This window comes from Manis pentadactyla, chromosome 6 (assembly GCF_030020395.1).
Source record: "Manis pentadactyla isolate mManPen7 chromosome 6, mManPen7.hap1, whole genome shotgun sequence".
Lineage (NCBI taxonomy): Eukaryota > Metazoa > Chordata > Mammalia > Pholidota > Manidae > Manis > Manis pentadactyla.
In genome coordinates this window covers 41,092,339-41,118,718 of record NC_080024.1, presented here as the reverse complement: position 1 = coordinate 41,118,718, position 26,380 = coordinate 41,092,339, and the positions used below count along the sequence as shown (strand labels likewise).

General features: G+C 38.0%; 1 protein-coding gene across 3 annotated transcripts in view; it reads left to right on the top strand.

Annotated features, from left to right (window-relative positions):
- The window catches only part of HECW2 (HECT, C2 and WW domain containing E3 ubiquitin protein ligase 2), a 343,025-nt gene that overhangs the window by 264,819 nt on the left and 51,826 nt on the right, over positions 1–26,380 (top strand). For all 3 annotated transcript variants that reach the window (XM_057503729.1, XM_036927906.2, XM_057503730.1), the window contains 3 exons: positions 4,169–4,303; positions 7,549–7,651; positions 13,563–13,659. In XM_057503729.1, the coding sequence (XP_057359712.1) occupies positions 4,169–4,303; positions 7,549–7,651; positions 13,563–13,659 (335 nt within the window). The remainder of the gene's footprint in view (positions 1–4,168; positions 4,304–7,548; positions 7,652–13,562; positions 13,660–26,380) is intronic.

Below are 26,380 nucleotides of genomic sequence, written 5' to 3'. Positions count from 1 at the left end.
GTCATTACTGGCTTGAACTAGTTAGGATATCCTGTGGGAAAGTGATCCACTTTTCTGACATAATTGATTTGTGCATTGCAAATAGGAATGGCAAGCCTAAAGTTTGCACAGTTATTCTTCTATACTTTCCTCTCCATTTTAAAGTAGAATGCGTTTTTCTCAACTCACCTGTGACCTGAATAATCTTCTTTACATGGATAAAGCAAAGCACGAAGGACACCTGGTCATGGCCACACAAGGGGCAGAGTGGAGCCAAAACACCTGCCAGTCACGTCTTTGTACTCCATTCTGTAGTTCTCTAGTGCTTTTGATGAGGTCTTCATCGAGATCTTCTTCCCCAAGTACTTAGCACACTTATAAAAGCATGTGTAAGCAATATACACATTCCATTTGATCTGAAAGTGAGGCCCTTGTGGGATACAAGTAGCATCTCTTCCCCACCCATAGCCATACGTCCAACAGGTTAGTGATGACAGTTGTGCAGAGTATGAATGGTTTGCTGGTGGGCATCAGTAGCAGCCATTTTAATGTTGAAACAGTGAGGCTCAGCACTGTGAGTGGCTGTTTTTGTCAACTTAATTCAATAAATACATAAATGCTTCTGCAAAGTTTAGGACTATGAAAGTGAGAGGAGTGGGAAGAACTTGAAAATGTAGGAGGCAGAAAGCAAAATAGAAAAAGAGAGACGATATACAGAAAGAGAAAGGGGGAAAAGGTACTGCTCATTGGGCTTTGGAGTCAAACAGAAAGATGGGTTCAAATCCCAGCTTTACAGGTTCCCAACTCTACTTTTTACTTAATAATGAAACCCTTATATATAATGGTGGTTACTGGCTTGTGTTCTTCTGTGCTTTTAGTTTTAGACCATGTTTCCTCTGTAGTGCTGAGACTTCAGTGTATCAGTTAGGATTTGGTTTGGCTGAATCGTGACAAAGACCCACACAAAGTTTAATGTATGAAATTTCATTTTTTCACATGAAGAAGTTCAGAGGTAGACAGTCTTGGGCTTTTAAGATGGTTGCTCAAGTTGTGAGAACCCTGACTCCTTGCAGTTTTTTACTCAGCCAGCCTTCATATTCATGGTTCAGTATGGCTGCTGGAGTTCCAGCAATTACATCCTTGTTTCAGAGAACAGATGAAGGACAGAAGGGCTTAATGTAAAAATCTCCTTGTATGAGGGTTTCCCAGAACGTCCATGTAATACTCTGTTTACGTATCGTTGGCCAGAACTTAGTCTAGGCTACACATACCAGCAAAGAGACTGGGCAGTGTAGTTTTACTGGTTCTCTATTATTTTGAGCTTTGTATATGTAGCAAGAAACACTGTGATTCTCTGAAAAAGTCTTAGATGTTAACATTGTAATTATTAGCAATAATAGTAAGTCACATTTAAAAAGTCACTATGTTCAAAAATTGATGTGAACCATTTCATTTAACCTTCCTTTGATGTAGATGTTTTTATCCTCATTTTACAGAAAATAAATTGTGGTTTAAAACATTAGTCTACCCAAGGTTGCACCTCTAGTAGGTGCTGGAGCTAGAGCTCAGAACCAGGCTTGTCTTTTTCTAGTTCCCAATTACTTTACATCCCACTTTGAAGTTTTAAATAGGTTCATATCTACAATGGGATGTTACAAACATTCTCTTCTGTTAGTGGTTTATAGTCTTTAGCTCTCTATACCTTTCATCCAGCACGTGTGCACACATGCACTTGGACACACACACACACACACACACCATTTATTTTTTCAAATCTTTGTACTTCTACACCTACATAAAAGAATGTAACTTTTAATACCTGATTAATCATTGTGGTTTTTCCTTGTATATTTGGTTGCATATTAGTATATTAGAGTTTTGGCAATTTATGATTTACTGAGCATCCTCTTTCCCAGGTGTAGCCCTAAAAGCTACTGGGGACAACAGGGTAAGAAAGAGTCCGTACTCTCAAGGAATTTATAGTATAATTCTTTAGAGAATTGATATTAGACAAGCCTCTTAACATCAAATTATACTGTGACACTACATGTAAATCACAGCTGACCTAGATGAACACACCCATACTTACAATTACAAGTGCATCATTGCTACCTCTAATGGCCACCTGTCCCTTTAAAACATTCCTCAGAAATTAGGTAAATAGGCAATTCTATTTTGGTACTCTTGGTATTTTTGCCTTAAAGAACATGGCCTATATTATTGTTTTGGTGCTAAAATCTTAATCATAATTTACGTAAAGAAGATATGGGTTTGATTATAATATCTGTTATTTTGAAACGTCCATTTGTAAGTATAATTGAATTCCTATTTTATGACATTTTCAAGAGTGGCAGAAACTATATACAAGTGTATAAGAAGCCCAAATCAAGTGGGAACCAGTGTGACATTTGGGACCAGAGCCTGCTAATTCAAGCCCATGTAGGGTTTATCACTGGTGTACTTTTTTACAAGATCAGAGAAGAAAGATGTTCCATATGACAGGTTAGGAAAAAGAGAGCATTACCTAGAGATGTGAGGTTGACGGCAGCATCTCCTGCAACCATTCATTTAATTCATTCTTTGTACCTGGAAGTTGGTTGTTGAGAGAAAGAATGGCCAGGATTCTCATTCTTCACATTTCTTTGTTTTGTTTTCTAGTCCATCTATTGCTTAAAGTTACTTCTTTACAAAGAAGTTATTTTTTTTCCCCATTTGGGAGCTACTTACAAATTATTTTGCCCTGTTTTCTGATTAGGTATAAACAGAAACATTCTGTTTCATAATGAGAAGGTGATTTTTTTTGTAGGTATAAATACACCATCTGCCCCTGAGATTAGCCAAGGTGTGTTCATTCTGTCTTTAAGGTCCTTTGTTAACAGAGCTCCATCAGTTTGAGAAGTCAGCTCTTTTTTGCTTAGGTTATTTGGCCTGTGTCATGTGCCCTGACACTTGATTTACAGGTAATGAGTCTCTCCTGGCTCTCCTAATAGTCCCTTTTGTCTTTGATGACCTAATTAGCTTTATCTGGTCATGGAAAACTTACAGTTTCTAATTTTCCTTGAGATAATGGGCTTCATTATTGCCTTGAGTGAATTTTATTGTGAAAGCTTGTATCATTTGGCTCCTAATGATAATGATAAATAGCATTTGTGTAGAACTTTAGAATTAAAAAGAATTTATGAAGTCTTTTCTATATCATAGTATGCAGTCATTACTGCTTCACTGTGGGAAATGGCTTATGCTCATTCATGATTTCATGTCACCAAGGATTCTACGGTAAACATGATATATTTGGTTTCTTTCCTCCTATCACATTTTGGAGGAGAAATGTTTATTAGGAATGAGGGTGACATGTTTTTATCAGGAGTCTGCAGCTCAGAGAACTTAAGTGGCTTGCCCAGAGTCACTGTATGTGATAGAATTTGTATGAATATTATGTCAATGATTAAAGTGGAAAGGCAAGTAGGAAAAGGAGATTCTAAATCTTGGAAAACTGACCAATGAACTGGAATGCTTTTTCTTTAGATAATGGGTAACCAGGAGGGGTTTGGGATCAAGGCATTGATGCAGTCAAAGCTTTTAGAAAGCATATTCTGGTAGTGAGATGCCAGCTAAATTAATGAGCTTGTGGAGATGTGAACAACTGAGAAACTATTCATAGTTCTATGTATAAGAGAGAGCGCTGAAATAATGAGATGGCAGTCAGGCTGGGACCGAGATAGAGGAAACACTACAGTGGGAAACGGGGAGGACGTGGTGGCCTACCGCAGACGAGAAGGAAAAGAGAAGTCAGTGATGTTTGAAGTTTTAGGTGATGAGAACTTCGTAATCGCTATGGATAGCAGTAAGGGCTTGAAGAGCATCAGTGAAGAGAAGTCAAAATGTCTAGTCTTGTGGCTTCTTTCTAGGTTCATATCTTTGATGAGTATTTCTTAGAGTCTTTCCTAAAACTAGGAATAATGTTCCTTCCCAATCTCTTTATTCTGGATCCAATCTAAGCATGGCTTTCTCTATATTGGTCTGTCCTGAGAGGGTAAGGAGAAATTCCCCCAAATATCTAAATTTATGAGAAAAGGGAGCTAAGATCATTACTCAAAAGTGGGTCTTTTCCTGAATGTGTGAAACGATAGGTCAGCTGAAACATGTACATGTCGTGTATCATCTATTGATTGCGTGTATTGTTTCCTAGGCCTTTTTTGTCGACCACAACTCCCGTACCACCACTTTCATCGATCCCCGGCTCCCGCTGCAGAGCAGCCGACCCACAAGCGCGCTGGTTCATCGGCAACACCTGACGAGGCAGCGCAGCCACAGTGCAGGCGAGGTGAGTCCCGGGCCCTGGACACTGACTACGGGCTGACAGCTACGAGGATGGGGCGGTGCGTGGAGCTGTACTGGCTTCTCATTGTTCTGTTTTTCCAGTTTGATTCAGAGACTATCCTTTGGAGGCTGAGAAGTATTGGAATGTTGACAGGGCTTCTCTGGATATGCAGACAGCTTAAATAACAAATTTTAAAAACAGGATAATATGAGGAAAGATTGAAGAAATTAGAGAATTTTTTTTGACTCAAAGAATGATGAGAGAGAATTCATAATGTAATAAGATGTTCAAGAGAGGAAGACGGTGAGCCTTCTGCACGCCTGAAGGCGGCTTCCCAGGAAGAAATGAAAGTAACTTAGTGAGCTAAATTTCACATAAATACAGGGGAGTTGTTTAAGGGAGCGTTGCTGGATCAGATTAAAATCTTTGGCCAATCACTGTGGTGTCCTCACTAATATTCTTTAAAATTAGAATGTACCTGAAAGTTGATAGAGACTCTCAGTTCCCAGAGGCAATGGCAGAATTAGGAATTGTGGAAGATCTACTGGGCTCCACTTTGCTAGTTTGCAGTGACCCATGGTAACCATATGAGGGCTCTCTAATAGCCTAACAAAAAAGAAAGAAAGGAAGAAAAGAAAAAAGAAATGCTCCTGTTTCCCTTTTTCTTTAGCAGCTTAAATGAAAGGAATGTTTTTGGTTACATTTTTTCTCTTTAATATGGGCTTATGCTTTGAACATATATCACCACTTGGCATACATTGTTTCTAAAAATTCCCTTAGACAAATAGAATTAAAATTCTTTTCCAGCATGCCTTTTCCACATCTATGTGCCTATTATATGTTCAGCATTATATTGTAGGTCAAATATTTTTGTAGCCTCTATTACAAGAAAAAAATTATGAATGTGATAAATAACTGGATTTAATTCATCAAAATTCCACTCTTGGAATTTCCCTTTGTAATTTACATACTTTAATGCTTTGTGTATTTGCTGGTTGTTAAGTGTAAACATAGACGAGTGTACATAAGAAGCTCATATAAAAATGGTATATAAACCTATTGCAGGATGAAGTATACACAAAAATATTTGTTTTATGAGTAGCTAATAAATCTTTACCATGGTGTCATATAAAACATTCATAGTAAACTGGATGATACTAGCCACATTCATCTGAAAAGCAGAACAGACTTCTCCCCTTCGGACTTGTATGTGATAGATAGCATTAGGGCTGTGTCTGACAATCACATGGCCAGTGTACTTCAGCCCCTTGCCTTATCTCCACTTCCCAATATGAAGCTGACTGTTCAGGCTGGTCATATTACATGCATGAGATTAATAGCTATACTTATATTTTCTTTCAACCCCACTGTCTCAGAACTTGAATTATATTCCCAGTCTAGTAGTAGCCTGTTGTGGAAGAGGGATCCTAAGGTACACATTAAAATTTGAATGAAGATTTCTCTTTGTGTTGATGGAAACTGAACAGTGGAACAGAGATAACCCCATTCAGCCCCAACAGTGTGAACCTTTGTGGGGAATGTACTTTCCTGCACAGCTGTCGGAAGCATGCATATCCTACAGTGCTATGCACATCTATCAGGACTTGCCCACTGTCTGACAGTCTGGTCTGAGGACGTGGGGTGTCAAAGAGATCTTTGGCTTTTCTGGGTAATGATGACACATGGCAACATACTGACGGGAGGGACAGTATATGTTGCTGTACTGAAATTACAAGTTTTGTGATTGACAAAGTGTAATGTTTGAATCTTCCCCAAAGGTGGCTGACTTCTTTCCTCAAAGCCAGTAACTCAAGAGAAGCAGAGTGAGAAACTTCTAATTCCACCAACAAGTCTTTCCATCCACTCTCTTATACTCAGTTAGCAAATATTCCAGGTAGTAGTAATATTGGTATCTCTTCCATCCAACAGATGAACACTTACCAAACTCCTGTAGTGCAGAAACATGATGACTGGTGTGAGGGATACAAGTAAACAACATATATTTTTGTATGAGGGATACAAGTAAATAACATATATATCCATATACATAAGGAGAGGAATAGAAATATGAAAGTAAAATGCTTGATCAGCTGTTAATAATGGCAGCTGCTTTAGAAATATACAAAAAGTGCTGCAGGAGCTCAGAGAACTCTGATGTGTTTAACATCAGCTTGAAGTTGAGGGAAGGCTTCACTGAGGAGGGGCTGTTTGACCTGTGCTTTGCAGAATGAGTTAAAGCATTCCTGAAGGATAAGGAAACAGTGGGAGATGGGGATGATATTGCTAGTTTTAGGGCCTTTACAGAGACCCTCACCAGACACCTAACTGATGCAATATGATGAAATGGTTGTGCAGATTTGAATGGGTGGGGGTAAAGGTCCTATTTATGGAATTTATAAATCCAGTATGTAATTTTTCTTTTTGTTCTCTTACTGTCTTACACTCTTGTTCTACTGTTGACTTAAAAGACTTCAGTAATATAGGGGGAGAAGCTAAACAGAAGCTAAAGCAATGTTAGAATTTTCTGGTAAGAATATTAATGGATAAGGGATATTTTGTCTATCTACTTGCATGTGTGAGTTTCTAGATCTATAATAGGTACAATAAATAATTCAGATTAGGGCAACCCTATTTAGCTCCTCCACATCTGCCACGATTAGCTCGCTGGTGTGGGAGGTTCAAACCAGAACTTGCTGTTGGACTGGGTGCTCTAATAGGCATGTAAAATTGCTTCTGAGGTGATAATACAGCCACTCAGAAACCCACACTAAGACTGCTCCTCTTCATTCCTTCCTCTGCTGAGGCAGGGAATTCCCTGACCTGCCTTGGCCAAAAGAAGATCTATCCTGGAGCTACCCTGACATATTTTGTGCCCCCAGGTCTTCTGTCTGATTGCATTGTTACACGTCTGTGTTCCATCAAGGCAGAAGCAATTCTTGATGAACAGGTGTGCTGTTTAGCTTCTACAGCTCCAATAATTACAAGCAAATGAAAATATTCCTGTACCACTTGGTAAATAGTCACTGCCCTGGCCCCTTTCAAGAACATGGATGCACCAATGCCTCCCCTCCATTCAGCAACTAAAACAGCACTTTTGAGAATCCTGTGTCAGCTCCTCAGCTGACATCTGTTCTGATCAGTTGGTACTTAATGCTCGTTGTCAAGTATTTTGGACAATGTGGCTTAGCGTGCTGATTTAAAGCAGGCTCTGTCTTGGTGTGGAGCATTAACACTGCTTGTGTTTGCAGGTAGGAGAAGATTCTCGACATGCAGGACCACCAGTTCTCCCCAGGCCTTCCAGCACATTCAATACAGTCAGTCGGCCACAGTACCAGGACACAGTTCCAGTGGGTATGTCATCATCCCTTTTCAGAAACCTTTATCTTTACTTTCCATAGCAGTGTGTACCTAGCATCCTGTGCTGATACTTCCCTATCGTCAGCCTGCTACGTTGGCCCTGTTACATTATCCCTAATATATTTATTTAAGTCTCAATGCACTTATGTCTTATAAAATCCTATAAACTGAGATTAAGTCTCAATGCACTTATGTCTTATAAAATCCTATAAACTGAGATTTTTATGCTCCTCTTCCTTTTCTAAGTAGAGCTATTGTATTGGATGTTGTAGTTAAGGAAAAATAATATAAGGCAACTGTATTATGTGATCATTTCAAATTAATCATTTGGACAGGCAAATACTGAGTATATATCTAATACCTAGGACAGAATTTAAATGGTGTGTAAGCCTGTAACAGCCTCACAAAATAAGAAAGCAAAAATGGCAAATTCTTAAGGGTTTTTGTAGCAAATATGAGGTAGCAAGATCCTCCAAAATTGTAAAATAAAAACAAATAGATTTGCATAAACAGACCTAAAGAACAACCTAAGTTGTTATTCACATGATGAGGGTAAAGTAAATTGGTTTTCAACCTGGAGCCCCTAAGACTCATAGAATGGGCAGGCTGGCGGGAGCCCGTATGGATGCCCTGCTCCATCTTAAATTTGAGCCATTCTGGAACAAACACATGGGACCACATCAAACTTAAAAGCTTCTGTACAGCAAAGGACACCATTGACAGAACAAAAAGGCATCCTACAGTATGGGAGAAAATATTTGTAGACAACATATCCGACAGGGGGTTAACATCCAAAATATATAAAGAACTCACATACCTCAACACCCAAAAAAGCAAACAACCCGATTAACAAATGGGCGAAGGATATGAACAGTCAATTCTCCAAAGAAGAAATTCATGTTCCACATCACTAATAATCAGGGAAATATAAATAAAAACCACAATGAGATATCACCTCACACCAATTAGGATGGCCAGTATCGAAAAGACTAAGAACAACAAATGCTGGCAAGGATGCCAAGAAAGGGGAACCTTCCTACACTGCTGGTGGGAATGTAAGCTAGTTCAACCATTGTGGAAAGCAGTATGGAGGTTCCTCAAAAAACTGAAAATAGGAATACCATTTGACCCAGAAATTCCACTCCTAGGAATTTACCCAGAGAATATAATTTCTCAGATTCAAAAAGACATATGCACTCCTATGTTTATCGCTGCACTATTTACAATAGCTAAGATATGGAAGCAACCTAAGTGTCCATCAGTAGATGAATAGATAAAGAAGATGTGGTACATATACCCAATGGAATACTACTCACCCATAAGAAAAAAACAAATTCTACAATTTGCAACAACATGGATGGAGTTGGAGGATATTATGCTCAGAGAAATAAGCGAGGTGGAGAAAGACAAGTACCAAATGATTTCCCTCATCTGTGGAGTGTAACAACGAAGCAAAACTGAAGGAACAAAACAGCAGCAGACTCACAGACTCCAAGAAGGGACTAGTGGTTACCAAAGGGGAGGGGAGGGGCAGGGAGGGTGGGGTGAGTGGGAGAAGGGGATTCAGGGGTATTATGATTGGTGCACATGGTGTGGGGGGGGTCACAGGGAAGACAGTGTAGCACAGAGAAGACAAATAGTAACTCTGTGGCGTCTTACTACACTGATGGGCAGTGACTGCAATGGGGTATGGGGAGACAGGAATACAGGGGTGAATGTAGTAACCACATTGTTTTTTCATGTGAAACCTTTATAAGAGTGTATATCAATAATACCTTAATAAAATAAATAAATAAATAGTGCACCGGAAGCTTCAAAGAAGACGTGACTAGAGAGGTGGGTCTTCAACAATACATGTTTTGTTGGGGTGAAATGTCTTAAAAACAAGAGGTAAGAGGTGGGAGTCCAGAGGAAATAATTCACAGAGATGGAAAAGCATGAGATAAGATGTTTTGAAGGAGCAGGGAGCTTGGCTCATAGGGATGGAGATGTAGACTAAGTTAAGGCCAGACCGTGAGTGGAGCTGGAGAATTCAAATTTTATTCTGTAATAATGTCAGACGTCCTTTGGAGATTTTTTGAGAAGGGGGGGTGACCTGATTAGACCCATGGTTTAGATGAAAACCTCTGGCATCAAGGTGAAGACTAGAAAAGCGGGGGGGTGGGGGGTGCTCACCGGTCCCTTGCCTCACCAGTTAGAGAGGTTTCTAGTGCTTCCACAGTAAAACGATAAGCAAGGACTAGGTTCACCAGGAAAGACCTAAAAAACTAGAAGCAGGGTCACTGACATGGAAATGAGGTTCAAAGATTATAACATAAATGATGAATTGTCAGGATCAAGAATGGACAGGTTGACTGCTGAGAGGCAAGGCTGCCCCCGAAGCTTCCAGCTTGGATGACAGCAAGAATGGCAACACCATTGAGAAGAAGAGTGTAAAGGAGATGCATTTAAAAATAAAAAGTGTTTTCCAGTTTACTGTGTTATTCATATACCAGACACATGCCCAAAACTAGACCAAAGACAAAATCTGGGCTGCCAGGCTCAGTCAGAATGTGGGATGTAGCTATGCTGAAAACTGGTGGTCCCTGACCTATGCTTTCTGGGAAGCAAAGAAAGAACCTGCCTGCCAGCTAGAAAGGGAAGTTATGGGGTCCCTCCTCAGAAGTCACCCACCTGGCTGGCCATGGCAGAGAAGGCATGCCTGGCTCCAGGCCTCCCAGAGAAGCTGGGAAGGCCTCGGGAGGGTGGGCCGTGCCCTTGCAGCCTCTGGGCGGCTCCGTGCTGGGCTGTGAGCAGGCCCTGGCCTCCGGGACTGCAGGGGCACAGCATTGGCCACCACACTCTGGGTGCTGAGGGCATGCAGAACTGGCACCAGGGCAGCCTGAGCTCTGACAGATGCAGACACTGCAGCCCTGAATGGTCTGCGTGGTGGACTCGCTGTTCCAAAGACCCCCAGCCTTCAGCAGGCAACCCTGGGGGCTAGGAATTCTGCTGGGGGTGGTGTTGGGGCCACACCCTATGACCTTTGGCAGGGTCCCCAGACCCACCTTCTTTGCCCGCTGGTCCTTCCCATCCTGGACACCGCCCCGTCCTGCCAGGGAGCACCCTGTAGCCCCTGCACCTGCCGACTGCCCTGGTCACAGGCTGTTCCACCAGGATCCTGTGCCTTTACCAGCTCACTTTTCCATTGAGCCACAGAGGCGGTATCCTCCTCTCTGGGGGCGTCCTGCCCTCTGTGAACCAGAGGGACACACCAAAGAAGCCCACTCTCTCGACTCATAATTCCAAGATACCTGGACACCCAAGAACCACAAAAATGGCTCCTTCGGGGTGAAAACGTGCTCTCCCACCTGAGCAGGTAGTCGAGGCTAAGCAGCCAGTGCCAGCCAGTGACCTCCCACTTCCTCGCCCTGGGGGCAGAGGTCCTAAGAGAGCCCAGAAAGAGGACGATGACGGAGGAGGAGGAGGAAGGCGCAGAAGCCGAAGGGCAGCATAATGAGGACAGGGGCTCCCACGGCGGTGGGGGTACATCACTGACATCTAGGACCCTAGACACCCACAGAGTTCCCAGTTCCCCGGAGAGCAGTCCTGGGCCTCTGCACCATCCTAGGCTCCCAGAAGATGGCTCGAGAGAGACCACCCAGATGAGCTCCTCCTCTGCAGACCACATGGGCACCACTTACAGCCTGTCTGGAGGTGTGCTGCCTCCTCAGAAGCTCCATCCAGAGGCAGCAGTGCCCTCTGACCCAACCCAGTGCTGCTGCCAGCTTCCAGGGAGGTGAGCAGAGGAAGTGCCACATGAAGGTCATTGGCCGAGCCCTGCAGACCCACCAGCGCCTGGGAAGAGGATGCAGGGCACGGAGCCTCCGACACCCCAAGGAGCTCCTTACCAGGACCTGCCCACGGAGGTCCTGCAAAAGGAAAATACCCATGCCTCTGATGCTGCCATTGCCATGGCCACTACCAATGCTGTGAGATCACGGCGAGCTGCCCCCACCTCCTAAACTTCCTCACTTAGCTATTGTTGAAGACCTGGGCACCATGGAGGACAGCACTGACTGTCGGAGAAACAACAACATTGGAAGTCATGGCTGACGGCAGTGCCCCTCAGCTGGCCCCTTCCTTCTTTCCACCTGCTCTGGAGCCTTCAGGCTCCCTGCCCTCGACCAGTCACACCTTGGAGGTCCCTGCTGCCACCGCCAACTTGGATGGCCTGTCTGCCAGGCCTCTGATCCCACCAGTGCCACACAATGCTGTAGGCAGCACAACTGTCAACTCCAGCCCTACCTCTGACGACGGCACAATGGACAGGACACTGCCTCGCAGGCTGTCATCTTCCGGTCTTCCCCAGACCCACACAAGGCCTATGGCTGTTCATAGGGGCTTCATTTCCTCCTATCCATTTAACAAAGTGGGCCCTTATTTTTCCCAGATTATGTATATATGTTATATATTCACATTAAGCCTTGTTCCTGTTAAAAAGAAAAAAATTTGAGCCACTTGCCATTTGTCTATTTTACTTCAAAACTTATATTTTTTTGAGAAAAACTTTACCATGAAATGTAATATGATGTCTATGGCCTGGAGAACTTTGACAATCACTGGATAAGAAGAAATCTTGGGTCAAAGTCTAACAGTCCACATTTTATCACACCATTATTAGTAGGATACTAAATACTGCACATAGAATTTTAAAGTACTGTAAAATCATTACTCAAAAAGTTTCTAGTCTTTGCTTGTAGATGTAATGCAAAACCCATTGACATAATTTTAAATATAAAGGTGTCTCATTATTTGTACGTGGTAAAATGTGTAGTTAGGGCACTTTGAGTTTGTCAATGGGATTTTATGTTAGCAGGTAGTATTTTTAAAAATCCACATTTAACTAAAACATGTATGTATAGGCATCATGGTGTGGCTAAAATTTGAACTGGCGAATGACCAGAGAATTATATTTCCTTTGACAAAGATCATTTGTTAGTTTAAGTAAGGCATGTTTCTTGATCATATTTATGAACACAAAAATGTTGACTGAACTAGGATCACTGATGTTTAAGAATTAAGAGTGTCTGATCTTTAAGAATTCACTCAGCTCTGTGATTTAAATATATGTGTATATCTGATAGATATATTAAGTATATCTATATATCTGATATATTAAATATGTATATTTATGATTATAAATGAATATAATCAAGATAGATCATTTTAAACAAATAAATTTTCATGACAAAAAAGGTATTAACAGAACCCTTAATGAATTTTAATGAACTATATTTAAATTTCTGTAGATATTAGCCAACCTTAGCCAAATAAGATACATTTTTCTTCTATCTTATTGTGTACATAGTTGATGATGCTAATTGTGTTGTGGCTATGGGTATCATTGGTTTGGTAAAGAGCTATGTGTGCCTTAATAGCATTTATTTCCACATAGAATTTGGGAATGGTTTGTCCTCTGCATTTTATAGTAGCTGCTGCTAACAGCTTCTGCATTTTGGTGACTGTTATTCTGCCTCTTTACTTCTCTGGATGGCTGATAACTTTATCAGAAGATGGTTTTCCATTTCTAACAATGGCTTATGAGGTTCATTTTGGTAAGCAGTAGCTTAAAATAATCAATATCTAGAATCTTGTGATCTCATCTTGCACTTTGATATTAAGTGTGACTCATCGGTGAGTTTAATGAGGGCTTAAGTCAGGCACACCTTATAGATCTAAGTCCAGTCAATATTCATGTAACAGGGGAGACACAAATTGAAATTTAAGCATCATAGTGGCTCCAATGTACTATGACTGAGTTCAAGGAATATTAACCAGAAAAACAGATTTTTAAAAGTTTGGATTTATACATGAAACTAATAACAAACTTTTAAATATTGTTATATTTTCTGATCTTTTTCAGCTTACAATGACAAGATTGTTGCATTTCTGCGCCAACCCAACATCTTTGAAATTCTGCAGGAGCGTCAACCTGACCTTACCAGGAACCACTCACTCAGGTAACCATAATATTGGCATTTGGTTCCAGTTGCATTAGCCCTAACTATTAAGTCTTGAGTAACACTGACAATCATCTTGGAAATTCACTCATTTTTTCTGGCTTTCTAAACAAAGGCATCTTGTGCACAAATACTTTATGTCATCAACACTAGATTATTGTGATCCTGGCTTTTCTCTGTTATAAGGCTTGAATAAGATTGACTAAAGAACCTAGAACCCTCCTTAAAGAAGAAATATGAAAAAGAAACAAAAATTCACTGCCAAGAATGGATCCTAGATGTGTAGATTATAATGAAGAAAAGAAGGTACTAACGTTTTTGGATGTAGCTTAAGTAAACAGAAGTAAAACAGAGTTTATTAAATTGACATTTATAAAATTCTAGACTTCGTATTCACATTTTTCCATAATAAAAACACAGTAGAACTCAAGGAGGGAATTTGATCCTCCCCACAGTCCAGCATTCCCCTGCATGAACTCTCTTTTCCAAACAACCCTTCAGTACATCACACACACAAAGAAGCCCAGTTTTACTTTCCTGAACACATGCTTGTCCTTTTTCCTGGCAAGATTTTCTCTTCTGCATTTGGCAACAAAGATCTTCCCTTTAAAACTAAATGCAAGCTGCCCCTCCTTGAAGCCTTTCAGCTCCATTGTGGACTCTTGCTGTCATAATCTAGGTGAGTATTTCTTAACTTTAGTGTTCTAAGCATCAGTGGAAATGGAAAAAAGTGTGTGTTTCTGCTGAAAATCCAATTTAACTCAAGCCCATTTGGTTTACATGTCACCTTTCCTTGCACAAGTATGTCTGACCAATGGTGCCATCATGGCCCTTAATTATGCCACACTGTTCTCCTCAGGATCACCTGGGGAGCTTTATAAACTACGAAATACCAGGTCTTGTCTCCCCGGATTCTTCCCCCTTTTCTGAATCCACACCCCTCTCCACTCCTCTCACAGCCAAGTGTGATAACCTCTGGTCTAGACACTTAATTTGAAAATGAATTATGTAATAAATCAAATTGTCCTTCATACTACTTTGGTTATGTGACTTTGTGCTTTAATTTGACTTTCTAATTCTTTATGTTTTCTTTTCCAGTTAGCTTATAAGCTTCTTACACACAGGGATCTTTATTCAACTTACCATTATTTCTTCTCATTACTGCTTAAATATCTAGAACAGCACTTTGCAGAGAATGAAAAAACTACACACACACACACACACACACACACACATACATATATCAGTTGATTTGAAAATGAATTACCAAATGGTCTTATGATATTCTCAGTCTCTCGTATCTTTTTTTAATTGAGAATTGACTTGCAATTATATTAGTTTCAGGTGTACAACATAATGATTTAGTATTTGTATTGATTAGTATTGCACAATGATCGACACAATAGATCTAGTTAACGTCCATCACCATACATAGTTACAAATTTGGGGAGGATGAGAACTTTTAAGATATACTCTCTTAGCAACTTTCAAATATGCCACACAGTATTATTAACTGTATTCACCATGCTGTACTTTACATCTCCATTACTTATTTATTTTAGAACTGGAAGTTTGTACCTTTTGACTCCTTCACCCATTTGGCCCACACGCCACCCACTGTCAGTCTCTTGTATCTTTAAAGTTGCCATTGCCTCCTAAAATTTCTAAAGGCTAAAGCTATATGTAATTCCAAGTGTGACACTACAAACCTTGCTTATACAAAAATCCCCATTTTGTATTAGCTAACACCAAACTGAAGGCTCAGTGCTTTCCCATATTGACAAGCATGCTGTTCTGAATAAAAAAATTATGAAAATTATGCAAGCTATCATTTTGTATATTTGTACATTATGGCATCCACTCAATAATCCATGGTCTACTGGAGAACCTTATATAATAAATTTTAGTTAATGAAATTGTAGAAATGAGCTCTTCTGTTGTCTGATGAGAGATCTTAGAGATTCAGGGCCACAAAGCAGAGCAAACAAACAAAATCCCTCTGTTGCCAATCACAAAACAAGAGAATTTGTTTTCTCTCTTTTGTACTAATTCTAGCCCCCAAACACACATACAAACATGCACACACACTTCAATATCCGTTCTTCTGAAAGTGTTCCACCCTCCACAGAACAAGAACAAGAAAGAGGAAGCTTAAGTTCTCCACTTTTGCTTCACACTCCATTTTATTATTTACACCAATTTAACGTATCTTCAAATCTCCACCATGGGAGAAATCAGATGATTGAATCTGCCTGAAAGGGGCATCTACCATTATCATTGTTCTTTAATGACTTGGAAGAACCTTAACAGATACTAACAGAGGGAAAAGCTGCAGGCCCCCATTGGTAGCTCCCAGTTTTGTTTTTGTTTTTCTTTCTGCTTTTTAGTGTCTTAAAAGTATCAGTCTCCTAAAGATCGCTGAAGATTTTTATTTTTTAGTGATGTCTCGGGTCCTCAATTAAAAGCACAGTCTTTCTTCTAACATAGATCTCACATGGTGATCTGTTGCTAAGAAATTATTCAATAGGTTCTGAAATAAGTTTCCATCTTATTTCAAGACTTAAGTTTCCATTTACACTTTCTAAATAACTCATAGAATTTGAGCATAAAAAGCATATGCAGTCATAATAAGTAAAAGGAAGCAGGAACTTAAATCAATGAGATAATGCTCTTCCTCTTACACAGAATCATGTCACAGTGCGCTTTTATTTTCTGAGAAGTTTTTGGTAGTTAAGCATTTCGCTTATCATAACAACGTAACGGGAAGTTTGTACATCTAAGGGAACATTCTGTTTCATATAGTTAAAAACTGCATTGTAAGAAGCATTCCCACAAACACAGGAGTGGGGAACCGGCTGTGGTTTCTTCAATCTCACTGAGTGAATTTTTTTGATAAGAGATTTATTCATGAAATAGAGCCACATGTAATTGTGTGTCAAAGGTACCCACAGCCCTTCTACTCACACCCTGCACAAGGCTTCCCTATACCAGCGTAGCTCTGTGTGTTCTTCCTCATCAGAGATACAGCTGCTTAAAGAAATATGCCTACTTACCTTCTCCATAATATAAGGAGGAAAAAATGTGAGCCCTTGGCAATTTCAAATAGACAAACCTTTTTACTTTGTGGTTTTCCTGTTTGTTTGATTCCTCCTAGACCAGACAGTAGCAATCAGTTTATTAAATCACTGCTCTCTCTCACTTCATCTGTCATGCAAATGTGAGTGCTATAAAGCTGTTCTCTTATTTTTTTTTTAAGCCTCAAAGCTTCATTTCCTCAATTAAGAGAAATCAACATCCAGAAGTCAGTACCAGCTGTCAAATGGGGAGTGTCCCCATTGGATTACTATATCCTACTATTGGTTCAATTGAAAGACAATAATCATATACTAAGATTTTTTGTATGCTGTGCCATTTAAAAAATCTGAAATGTTCTAATATTTACCCAGAGGTAACCATATTCATTAAAAAAATAACCTTTTAACAATATTTTATAGTTGAACATAATGAATGCAAATTCAATAAAATTTTTGGTATTGATATTTGTACATTGCATTATGTACAAGGATCTAAGTCATAAAACTGAATTAAAAGCTGCAAATTTCCTTCCAGTGTGATATTAGGTCAGTAAATCTACTCTCTACTAGTTCAGCTTTCCCCAGACATCAGTGATAATTATTTTGGGCTCCAAGTTGATTCCTCCTTGAGTACTTCCTAAAGAAGTTCCCATGCCATGAGAATGTGATCTGTGATAACTATTTTCCATTCTGAGTAAACTGAGCCATTCCATTTTTTATGTAACTAGTAAATCAGTAACTTTTAAGTCACGAAATTCTGAGTCACAAAAGGTGAATGGGTATGTGTCTCAGGATTCACAACAGAAGCAAACACAGAGTGTAACCTTCTATTTCTTTCCATTATCCTATTTAAGAGCCCTGAAATTTGTTACTGTTCCATTATACTCTTTTTTTTTCATTTTAAAAATACCACATGCCATTATGAAATTATCAAATAATACTGAATTTTATGAAATAAGTTTGTTTCCAAAAGCTGATTTCCATAAAACAAGCTCAATGTTCAAAACTTCTAACCTATCTCTTGTCCAGTTTTCGAGCAAGTGAGTTTTCCTACATTTAACGTTGGACTGGAAATATTAATCTCCGCTGGTATCTGAGCTATTTAGTCAGAATAAAATTAACTTGCTTTGGCCGATTCTTGTGCAGTTTCCTGTGGAGACCTCCACAGCCATCTCTTATAGGCTTCTCCTAATCTACTTACTCCTCTCTCAGGTGTCTGGGACCAACATGACAAACTTCTGATTTCTGTTGCACCAACTTGAAATGACAGTAAATCTGGATTGGAGCAATCACTTTCATATGAACTATTTACATAGGCATAGTTATTGAATTTTTTAAAACACCTGGTTAAAATAATTTGTTGATACCACATAGTAATGGTCACTGGAGAGACCTGCATTAATAATGGCTCTTTGAAAGCAGTAGAATATACATTTTAAGGGTTCAGGTTTGGGGTCAGACAGACCAAATTTGAATTCTGGCTCTGCAGTTTACTCCTCAGGTGACTTTGAATGAAGTATTTAACCCCTCCAATCACGGTTTCCTCATCAATTAAATGGGATACCAATTTCTAACTTGCAGGGTCATTTTGAAGGTTAAATCAGGTAATACATTTAAAGCACTTGGTACTGTGTAAGAAGTAGTAAGCATACAACAAATTTAAGTTAGTATTATATTAGTAGTCTGTCTTTCACTTCTTTATGGCATCACAAAGACTCAGTTTAAAGTAATTTGCCCCTAAATTTACTTTGATTTCCAAACCCACTTATCCATAAGACTGATTGTATATATATATATATATATATATATATACACACAGAGCTGTGTGATTCTGTGGATATCATTAGAATGCAGGAAGGATCTCTTGAGTTCCATGATTAACTTCTGTGTAGGAACGTTTTCTAGTGTTGTACTCATGCTGTTTCCTACTGAAAGCTTTGCTGTAAAATCTTTTACACGTATACCATGGAACCAGCCTTGACTGCTCCAGGGCTACACAGAGGATTGACCCTCTGGTTTAAGGTACAACAGAAATTACTGAGGGTCAAAACTTCATGGCAGCATCATTACGATAACGTTTCAGAAGCCATCCAAAGGTGCATTAAAACATCCTTTCAGGCAGCTCATCTTATTGTGTATCCAATAGAGCTTTGAGATTTTCTACCTAGGACAGTATGGAACACAGATTGTTAGAACCTGTCATCTATCTTGTGGCTTTGCAAAAGCAGTAATTGCTACTCATGTTTTATTTGAATGGACATGCTAATTTATTCATATACAGGCTTTTGACATATACATCATGTATAGGTGCATGTCTAGTTTTCATGTTTTCCACGCATGGAATCCCATAACTATTAACTTTGAAACAACTGAACAGCCAATCATTTAAGATAATAAAGGCCCCTAAGAGGAGCTCTCATAGCCAAAATTAGTTTGAATTCTTTTAAAATACTACATCTAGGTATTTGTTAAATCTTCATACCATAAATATAGTCTCTAATATAACATTGAAAGATTTCCCAAGTTATAAATATGTACATCCATTGGATATTTCAACAAAGCATTGTATTTCTTGCTAAAAAATGGTTCAGTCTTCATTTTCAAACCATTTCTAACATAGTGAATAACTGTTTTAGGTGTGTCTGTTTCACTCCTGATTTTTGCTGTATTTTGTTGCATTTTCAAGGAAAGAGTTCAATTAAATGCATTCCTTCTTTAATAGCTCATTAAATATGCACTCCATGTGGACCAAAGAAAAATATCAGTACTGAATCCAGCCTCATTGCTTTCCCCAAACCCCCAAAAATAACAAGGTATTTCTAAAATCAGAGAACAGTGAATTATCATTTGTGATAGCACAAAGTGGTCTTTAATGAAATCTGCTTTTTACATGTATATTTAAATAAGTTGCTGTTATTAGTGAATCAGAAGCATTTCTTATAAAGCAAACAAAATATGCATCCCTTATATGTTTATAAATTTTTTCTTTTTTGTTTCTCTCAGTGGATTTAAAAAGTCATGAAAACTGTCTTCAGAAAAATTAACTTAGCTGAAAAATGTAAATCTTGTTTAATGCACATTGCCCGATATACAATGGGTACTATGAATACATCCTATTGACTAAGTTATTATTCTCAGTTCCTTGGGGTACATTTTATAGAAAACATTCTTGCAGACTCATTAGGATACAATTGTACTAAAAATCAGTTATATGTCTGACTTATAATTTACAATAGAAATGACATAATAGTACCATTGGTTCTTAAATGCTTCAAAGCATCTTATATTTTTCTACAATATTTTTTCTTCTCTTCTTACATTCCAAATCAAGTGCAAGCTACACGAAGTCAAGGTCTATATCTTACTCATTTTTTAATCTTCATAGGACCTCCTGTGTTAATATTGAAGAAAGCAGGTGTTTGAGAAATATTAGGTATATCAATTGATTTCACAGGCAATATATTGGGGACTTGATAACACCTAAAGCTATTTATCCCAAAGGGCAAGTAACTACACTTACTCTACACAGGATCACATATATAAAGATACAGAATCCATCTTTTTAATGCAATTTATATATCTTTGTGTATTCTGTCATGTTAGATTTCAGGAAATGAGAGCATGACAATTATTTATTTTGAAAACTTGGTTTATTTCCCTAGCATATAGCCTTAGTTTGAATATTGAAGTGAAATTTGAATCATGTTCTCAACTTTGAAACTACATTGGGAGTTTGATAGGAATTGTCTTTATTTTTAAATTACCTTGGGTACAATTAAAATGTTTATAGTTTCCTATTTTTCTTCTACAAGTGTATTTTTTCATTCAACCCTTTCATTTCTTACTTATAAATTTTTCTTGTTTATTTGTTGAGGAACTGAATGTTTCTTGTTTAGATTTTCCCAAAGTAGCTTATGTTTTCATTTCTGTTGTGGTAGACTCTTTTTTTTTAGGCTTCTCACTAATGACTCCCAAAATGCAGGAAACTACTAGTTTTTGTAGTTCTATTTTCCGGAAATTAGTATTTCAGGTTCTTATTTCCCTTGCCTTGACATTTTATGTCATTGTTTAGAAAATATTGCCATGTCCCTACTTATCCCTTTAAATGTTAACTGTCTTGTCCATTCTTATTGCTTCACAGTAACCAATTTGTTTGGGCTATTTATTTGTTTGTTTAAAAATAAAACTACAGGCAGATAAAATAAAGTATCAATTCCTGAATATATTTTCAATTAACACACTTGTTATCGAATGCATAACAAAATAATTCATCAGAAAATTCCAACTGCTAGTTACACATTCTAGTACATTCTAGGTATTAGATCTTCAGAATAATGATGGACTTAGGCTTCAAGCTCTTAGAATGCCTCAGGTAGGGTATGTTATAAACAGATGCTTTTGTGTGTGTTATCTAAACTGCTTTTTTGTAGAGTCCAAAATGGTTTTGCTTTATATAGAATTTTGCCTTTTTGAGAATAATGTTTCCCATTATCCTTTGAACTATGAGAAATACAAAGCCTTCATACGTATTACCTCTTTGGTACTCACAGCACTATTTCAGTTTTAAAGAAAGACCAGTATCTTATCTGCTGTATACCACAGAAGTACTCAATAAATATTATGGAATTAGCCAAGGTAAGTAACATGATTAAAACAAATTACCAACAACAGAAACCGAAAAAGGAATTGGTCACCAGGCGTCTAGTTTGGCTCTATTTTCAATTGATCATACTGTCTATTGAAAAAGGAATATACAGTTATGGGGCCTATCTAATTAAAATACTATTAAAAATTATTAAGTGTTACTCTGTAATAGGTTCCATACAAAGCATTTTATTTGCATTTGTTCATTTAATCCTTTCCATAACATAGGCTTATTTCAAGGTGAAGAAACAAGCAAAGAGAGTTAAATAGCACTCTAAATTCTTAGCAAGGAGCTGATTTACATCTGTTTACAACAAATTTTGCCCCTAAACACATGGCTAATTGGTGTCACCTTCCATGTGCCCATTAGAATTATTTGACCATACTGGACCTTTATTTCCAAATCTAACCCATATAATGGAAGTGGAAAGAAAAGTTGATCTTTCTACCACTTGGCTCTAAATCATACCATGCCCTATGACTGTGATAAAGAATATAAACGATCCATGGTAATTTTCCTTTCTTGACATTACACCATTAGAGAAGTCATGGGGATTTCTAAAAATTGCCCTCAGGCAGTGTTTAAAACATACGTGTTTTTGCAAGTGTACTGAACTGTATCTACAGGAATAATGTGTGTGCAGAGTCTACAATCCAGAGAGTTTTGTGGTTTAGAGGCATTGTTGCTTCTGATTGTTTCTGATCACGTGCCCTCCTTTACTTCACCAAAATGTAGGTTGGTTTCCACGAGAGTATTTAATGTGGGAATTCCAGTCTGAGACCATGTACATCTTCCTCCGATGATTCGCTAATGTTGGCCTTCTGGGGGGATTCTGTGTGCTAGAGGACGTGGTTACAAAGGTCTAAGTATTATGGGCAATCCGAGAGACAGCAGCAACCAGGAACTTCTGGGATTTTCACTATGTGATTTAACATCGCATTATAACAGTTGCGAGTTTTCTTACTAAGAGATTATGTCTTTACCTATCATTGCATTTCCCTCAGTGGGTTCTGTTTTAGTAAATGATCTGATGGCAGCTTTCTGATTCTCTTTTTCTCTACTACAACAAAAAAATGGTAACAAGATAGTTTACACTAAACACTGGGTGGATTCAGAGAAATTTGTTGGGAGGCAACTCTAATTTTGTCATTAACTGATCATGTGCCTGGTTTGGGTTTTACTGAGCATTGCCATGTATACAGCACAGTGCTAGGAACTTGGGGAACACAGAAGAGAAAGGAGGTAGGGTTTTTGCCCTCAAGAAAATCTTATTTCAAAAGGAACTTAAGTTGTAACTGAATGGCCCAGTGAGAAGAGACAGTAAAGGAAGTGCTGGAATGTTCCCTGGGGCATACGGAGAGAAACACCCATGAGAGAGGGTCAAGTGACAAAACGTTTGAATGTAATCTTAGTCCTCATTATAAGCCAGGAAAATTGAACAAAATTTCTTTGCCAATGTGCAGGCAGTAAAGAAAAAAATTAGTTCTTCTAACTCTATAAATTTATAAAATAACCTTGAATAAATATATTAATATAACTTTCAAATATTCCCCTTGAATAGAATTGAATAAATATATTAATGTAACTTTCAAATGTTCCTCTAATCAGAGTCATAGGTATCTTTAACATATTTCTCAAACTTGTTATGTTTATTTCAGAGAATGAGCAGACTTAAGGAAATTTGTTGAGAGCCAAATCTGTTATTTTCCATTATGAAAGGAAGGGATATTTTGCAGAGCTACAGTGTCACCCTCAACCACTTATTTTAATCAAACATAGATGTGTACAAATATAAAATATGTGTGAACTTCTTATCCTTCTAGTTTTTATAAATTATAAAACCAAAAGATGTAAATTAAATAGAAACTATGAAAACATTTGAATTACTGATTAATGTGAGGTTTTGTTTTTTAGAAGCCAAATCCCCACCGTCGAGACCTTTGTCAGTGGAAAGATACATTTGCATTTTTTGTTTCACTTGATTCCTTTGATTTTGCGTCTAACAGCCCATCGCATGCATCTGTGGCCTTCTTGTGGTCATTTTTTCCTTCTTACCAAATAGTGTATTATTATCTACTGCTTCATTGTTTTGATGAGCCAGTTCATTTAATGGTACACTCCCAAATACAACTGCAGAAAAATATATCATTAAATGTACTCTATGATGAATCTACCACCACTTCTCTACTTGTAAACTATGGTAAAACTTCTGTTCTTAATTCAGGACATCATTTAGGCTTTATTTAGCATAAATGCATTATTGACTTTTTAAGTCCATTTATTTTGTTTGCTTACCTCAATATTAGCAGTTTTGATTATCAAAGTGAAAACACAAAATTTTTAAACTCATCTAGAATTTAAAATTATGTCTGTAGACTTGTAGGAGACAAGGACACCAATCTGACAAATACCGTACAGTTCTATAGGATGTTGAGCAAATAACTGATAACCAAGTAGTAGTTCCTCTTTGTTTTCTCAGAAGATTGGTGACATTTCTGAGGATATCTGCTGACTTCCTTCTCTTCGTCAGCCTTAATCTGCTCTCTTAACAGTCAATAAACCAATGTCTCCTTTGTTTCTACATGAAAGGACTTTCTGAAGGACTTTATAGAATAAGAGTGGTTATAAGGCCTAAACAGAGTCAGTTAAGTGAATGGAACAATTTAAGTCTCTTCATATAATACTAGAATTGCCCATTGACTTTCTCTCTTCCACTGCACCATGAACTCTTTGAGAAAGGGGCTGTGCCTTACACCCTGTTGGATTCTTAGTATGCAGTACTGTGCCCAGCATATATTAGGCATTCAGAAAATGTTTGTGGAAATAATGAAAATTAATATAAGGAAGTACTTAGTGGTATGATATACTTTAGATGATAAGCACCAGTCTCTTGTTGCTGGAAGCATATGACCCATAGCTTGTCACTGTGGTAAATTACCTGGCCTGGCAGAAAGCTAGTCTCAGCCTGCCTCTGATATGTTCTTGCCTAAAGAATCAGACTAGTTTCCTTCACTGCCTAATAGTAATTATCTGGAAAGTGATGAAAAGTTTCCCAATTGGCGTATTTCCTCTGGTGTCTTTCCCTTTCCTTTCCTTGCCCTGTCATCCTTGTGACTCAGGAAGCTATGATCGCCTCCTTATTCACAGGAAACAGAGAGCACGGTCCAGAGCACAGTATCTTTTCCATCACTCAGCCGCCCTGGAGAGCTCCAGTTCACGTGGAGGAGAGCGCTCATCCTGCTTGTTTTCTGGTTTTATTCTGTTTGCCTGATTCATTATGATGTTAGACTAAGGAGATAAACTGTATATTTGTTGGAGTTAGTTTTTGATTCTTCAAAGTCAAAGCATATTGTTACTGATCCTTATAAGAGTACTTCTCTGGTTAAGTTATTGTACATCTTTTCTCCAAGGTAACTTTTCCCTAAGTTAGCTTTTTTAAACCAACTTTTATATCTCTTATCAAAAATCATTCAACAGATGATGGTCCTTGGTTTCCATCATGCGCTTCAGATACAGGATTGTAACACTTGAGGGAAAATGTTCTTCTTGGTTCAAGCATTCAAACTGAAATAACTTTAAGCAGAGAGGCTGGTCTTTCTCTTCTGAAAAATTTCTTGACATACGTGTCTGCCATTCATTGCCTTATATATATATGTGTATGTGTCTGTATATATACTTATATATACACACACATATATATATAGCCAGTAGCTAGCTACTATATATAGTATATATATATATATATAATATATAGCATAGCTATTTTATATATATACATATATAGTTACATAGAAATATATATATATATATATATATATATAATACTGCTACTGGCAATAAAGGGCAGAAAAGAAAACTTGGTAGTACTAAAGTTTATATACTTCATGTACTAACATATTATGTAAAAGGGCTCTAGGCAGAAGCAGCTGAGGACTGAACTCTGTTTATCATTCCTAGTAAGCTATGTGGCTGAGAGCAAATAACTTAACTTTTCTATGCATTAGGGAATTTTTCATCTCAACAATTAAACTTTGCCTTCCATTACATTGCCTTCAGATCTGTAAGCAATTAAGAAAACATTTTGGAATTTGGAAATATAAAATGCAGTGAAACTTTATTAAAGGATCAAATAGAAAACAAGCAGCTCTGTAGATAAGAACCAAGTATAAATAAATACTTACACCAGAGATTGATTCTTTATTTCATAGTATATAGGAATCAAGATATTGTCATTAGCACTTAGAGTAAATTTGCATATTTGTGTTTCTCCCGATGTTTCTATTAAAGGTAATGATTTTAGTACCATATTTTTTGTTCTTATTTTTTTTCCTCATCCTATAAAAAGTAATGATATGCCTTGAAATAGCATGAAATAATGAGGGGAAGTAACTAGGAAAAATTTTATTAAAGTTTTATTCAAATAAAGAATTAAAGATAGTACTGTGATGACTCATCGAACAAAAAATTAGTGTCATTGCCTATCTCTGTAATGAAATATTGGTGCAAATAACTCACATGGTTGTGTTTGATATGTGTATGTATAAGTATATATACATTTGCACAAGTATACTATTTCACCACCAGTAGTAACAGTGTTTCAGATGTTCAGTTATTTGAAAGAACCATATGCTTTCATATTGAATACATAATGCATAGGTACTATTTGCTTCCAAGTGGAATGAACTTATGACACATAATTTAGAGGTACATACTCAGAAAAATAGGTGAGCATTCCTTTACAGTCTGTCTTTGGAGTAACAGGCCATCAGCCTGCACAGCCCAGACTGCTGCCTAGATGAGAGCCGACAGCGGGCTTTGCCTTAGAGCAGAGACAGGGCTCTCTTGGTTGGATGGCACTACCACCTGTAAGTTGTACTTGGGTGGAAAATTATGAAAGCAGTAAAATAATTTTTCTCACAGTGTTGGGATGGGTGATGCTGATACACATGAGGCCCTCCTCTGCTTTATTTATTAAACTGAAGTATAGTTGACATACTATGAG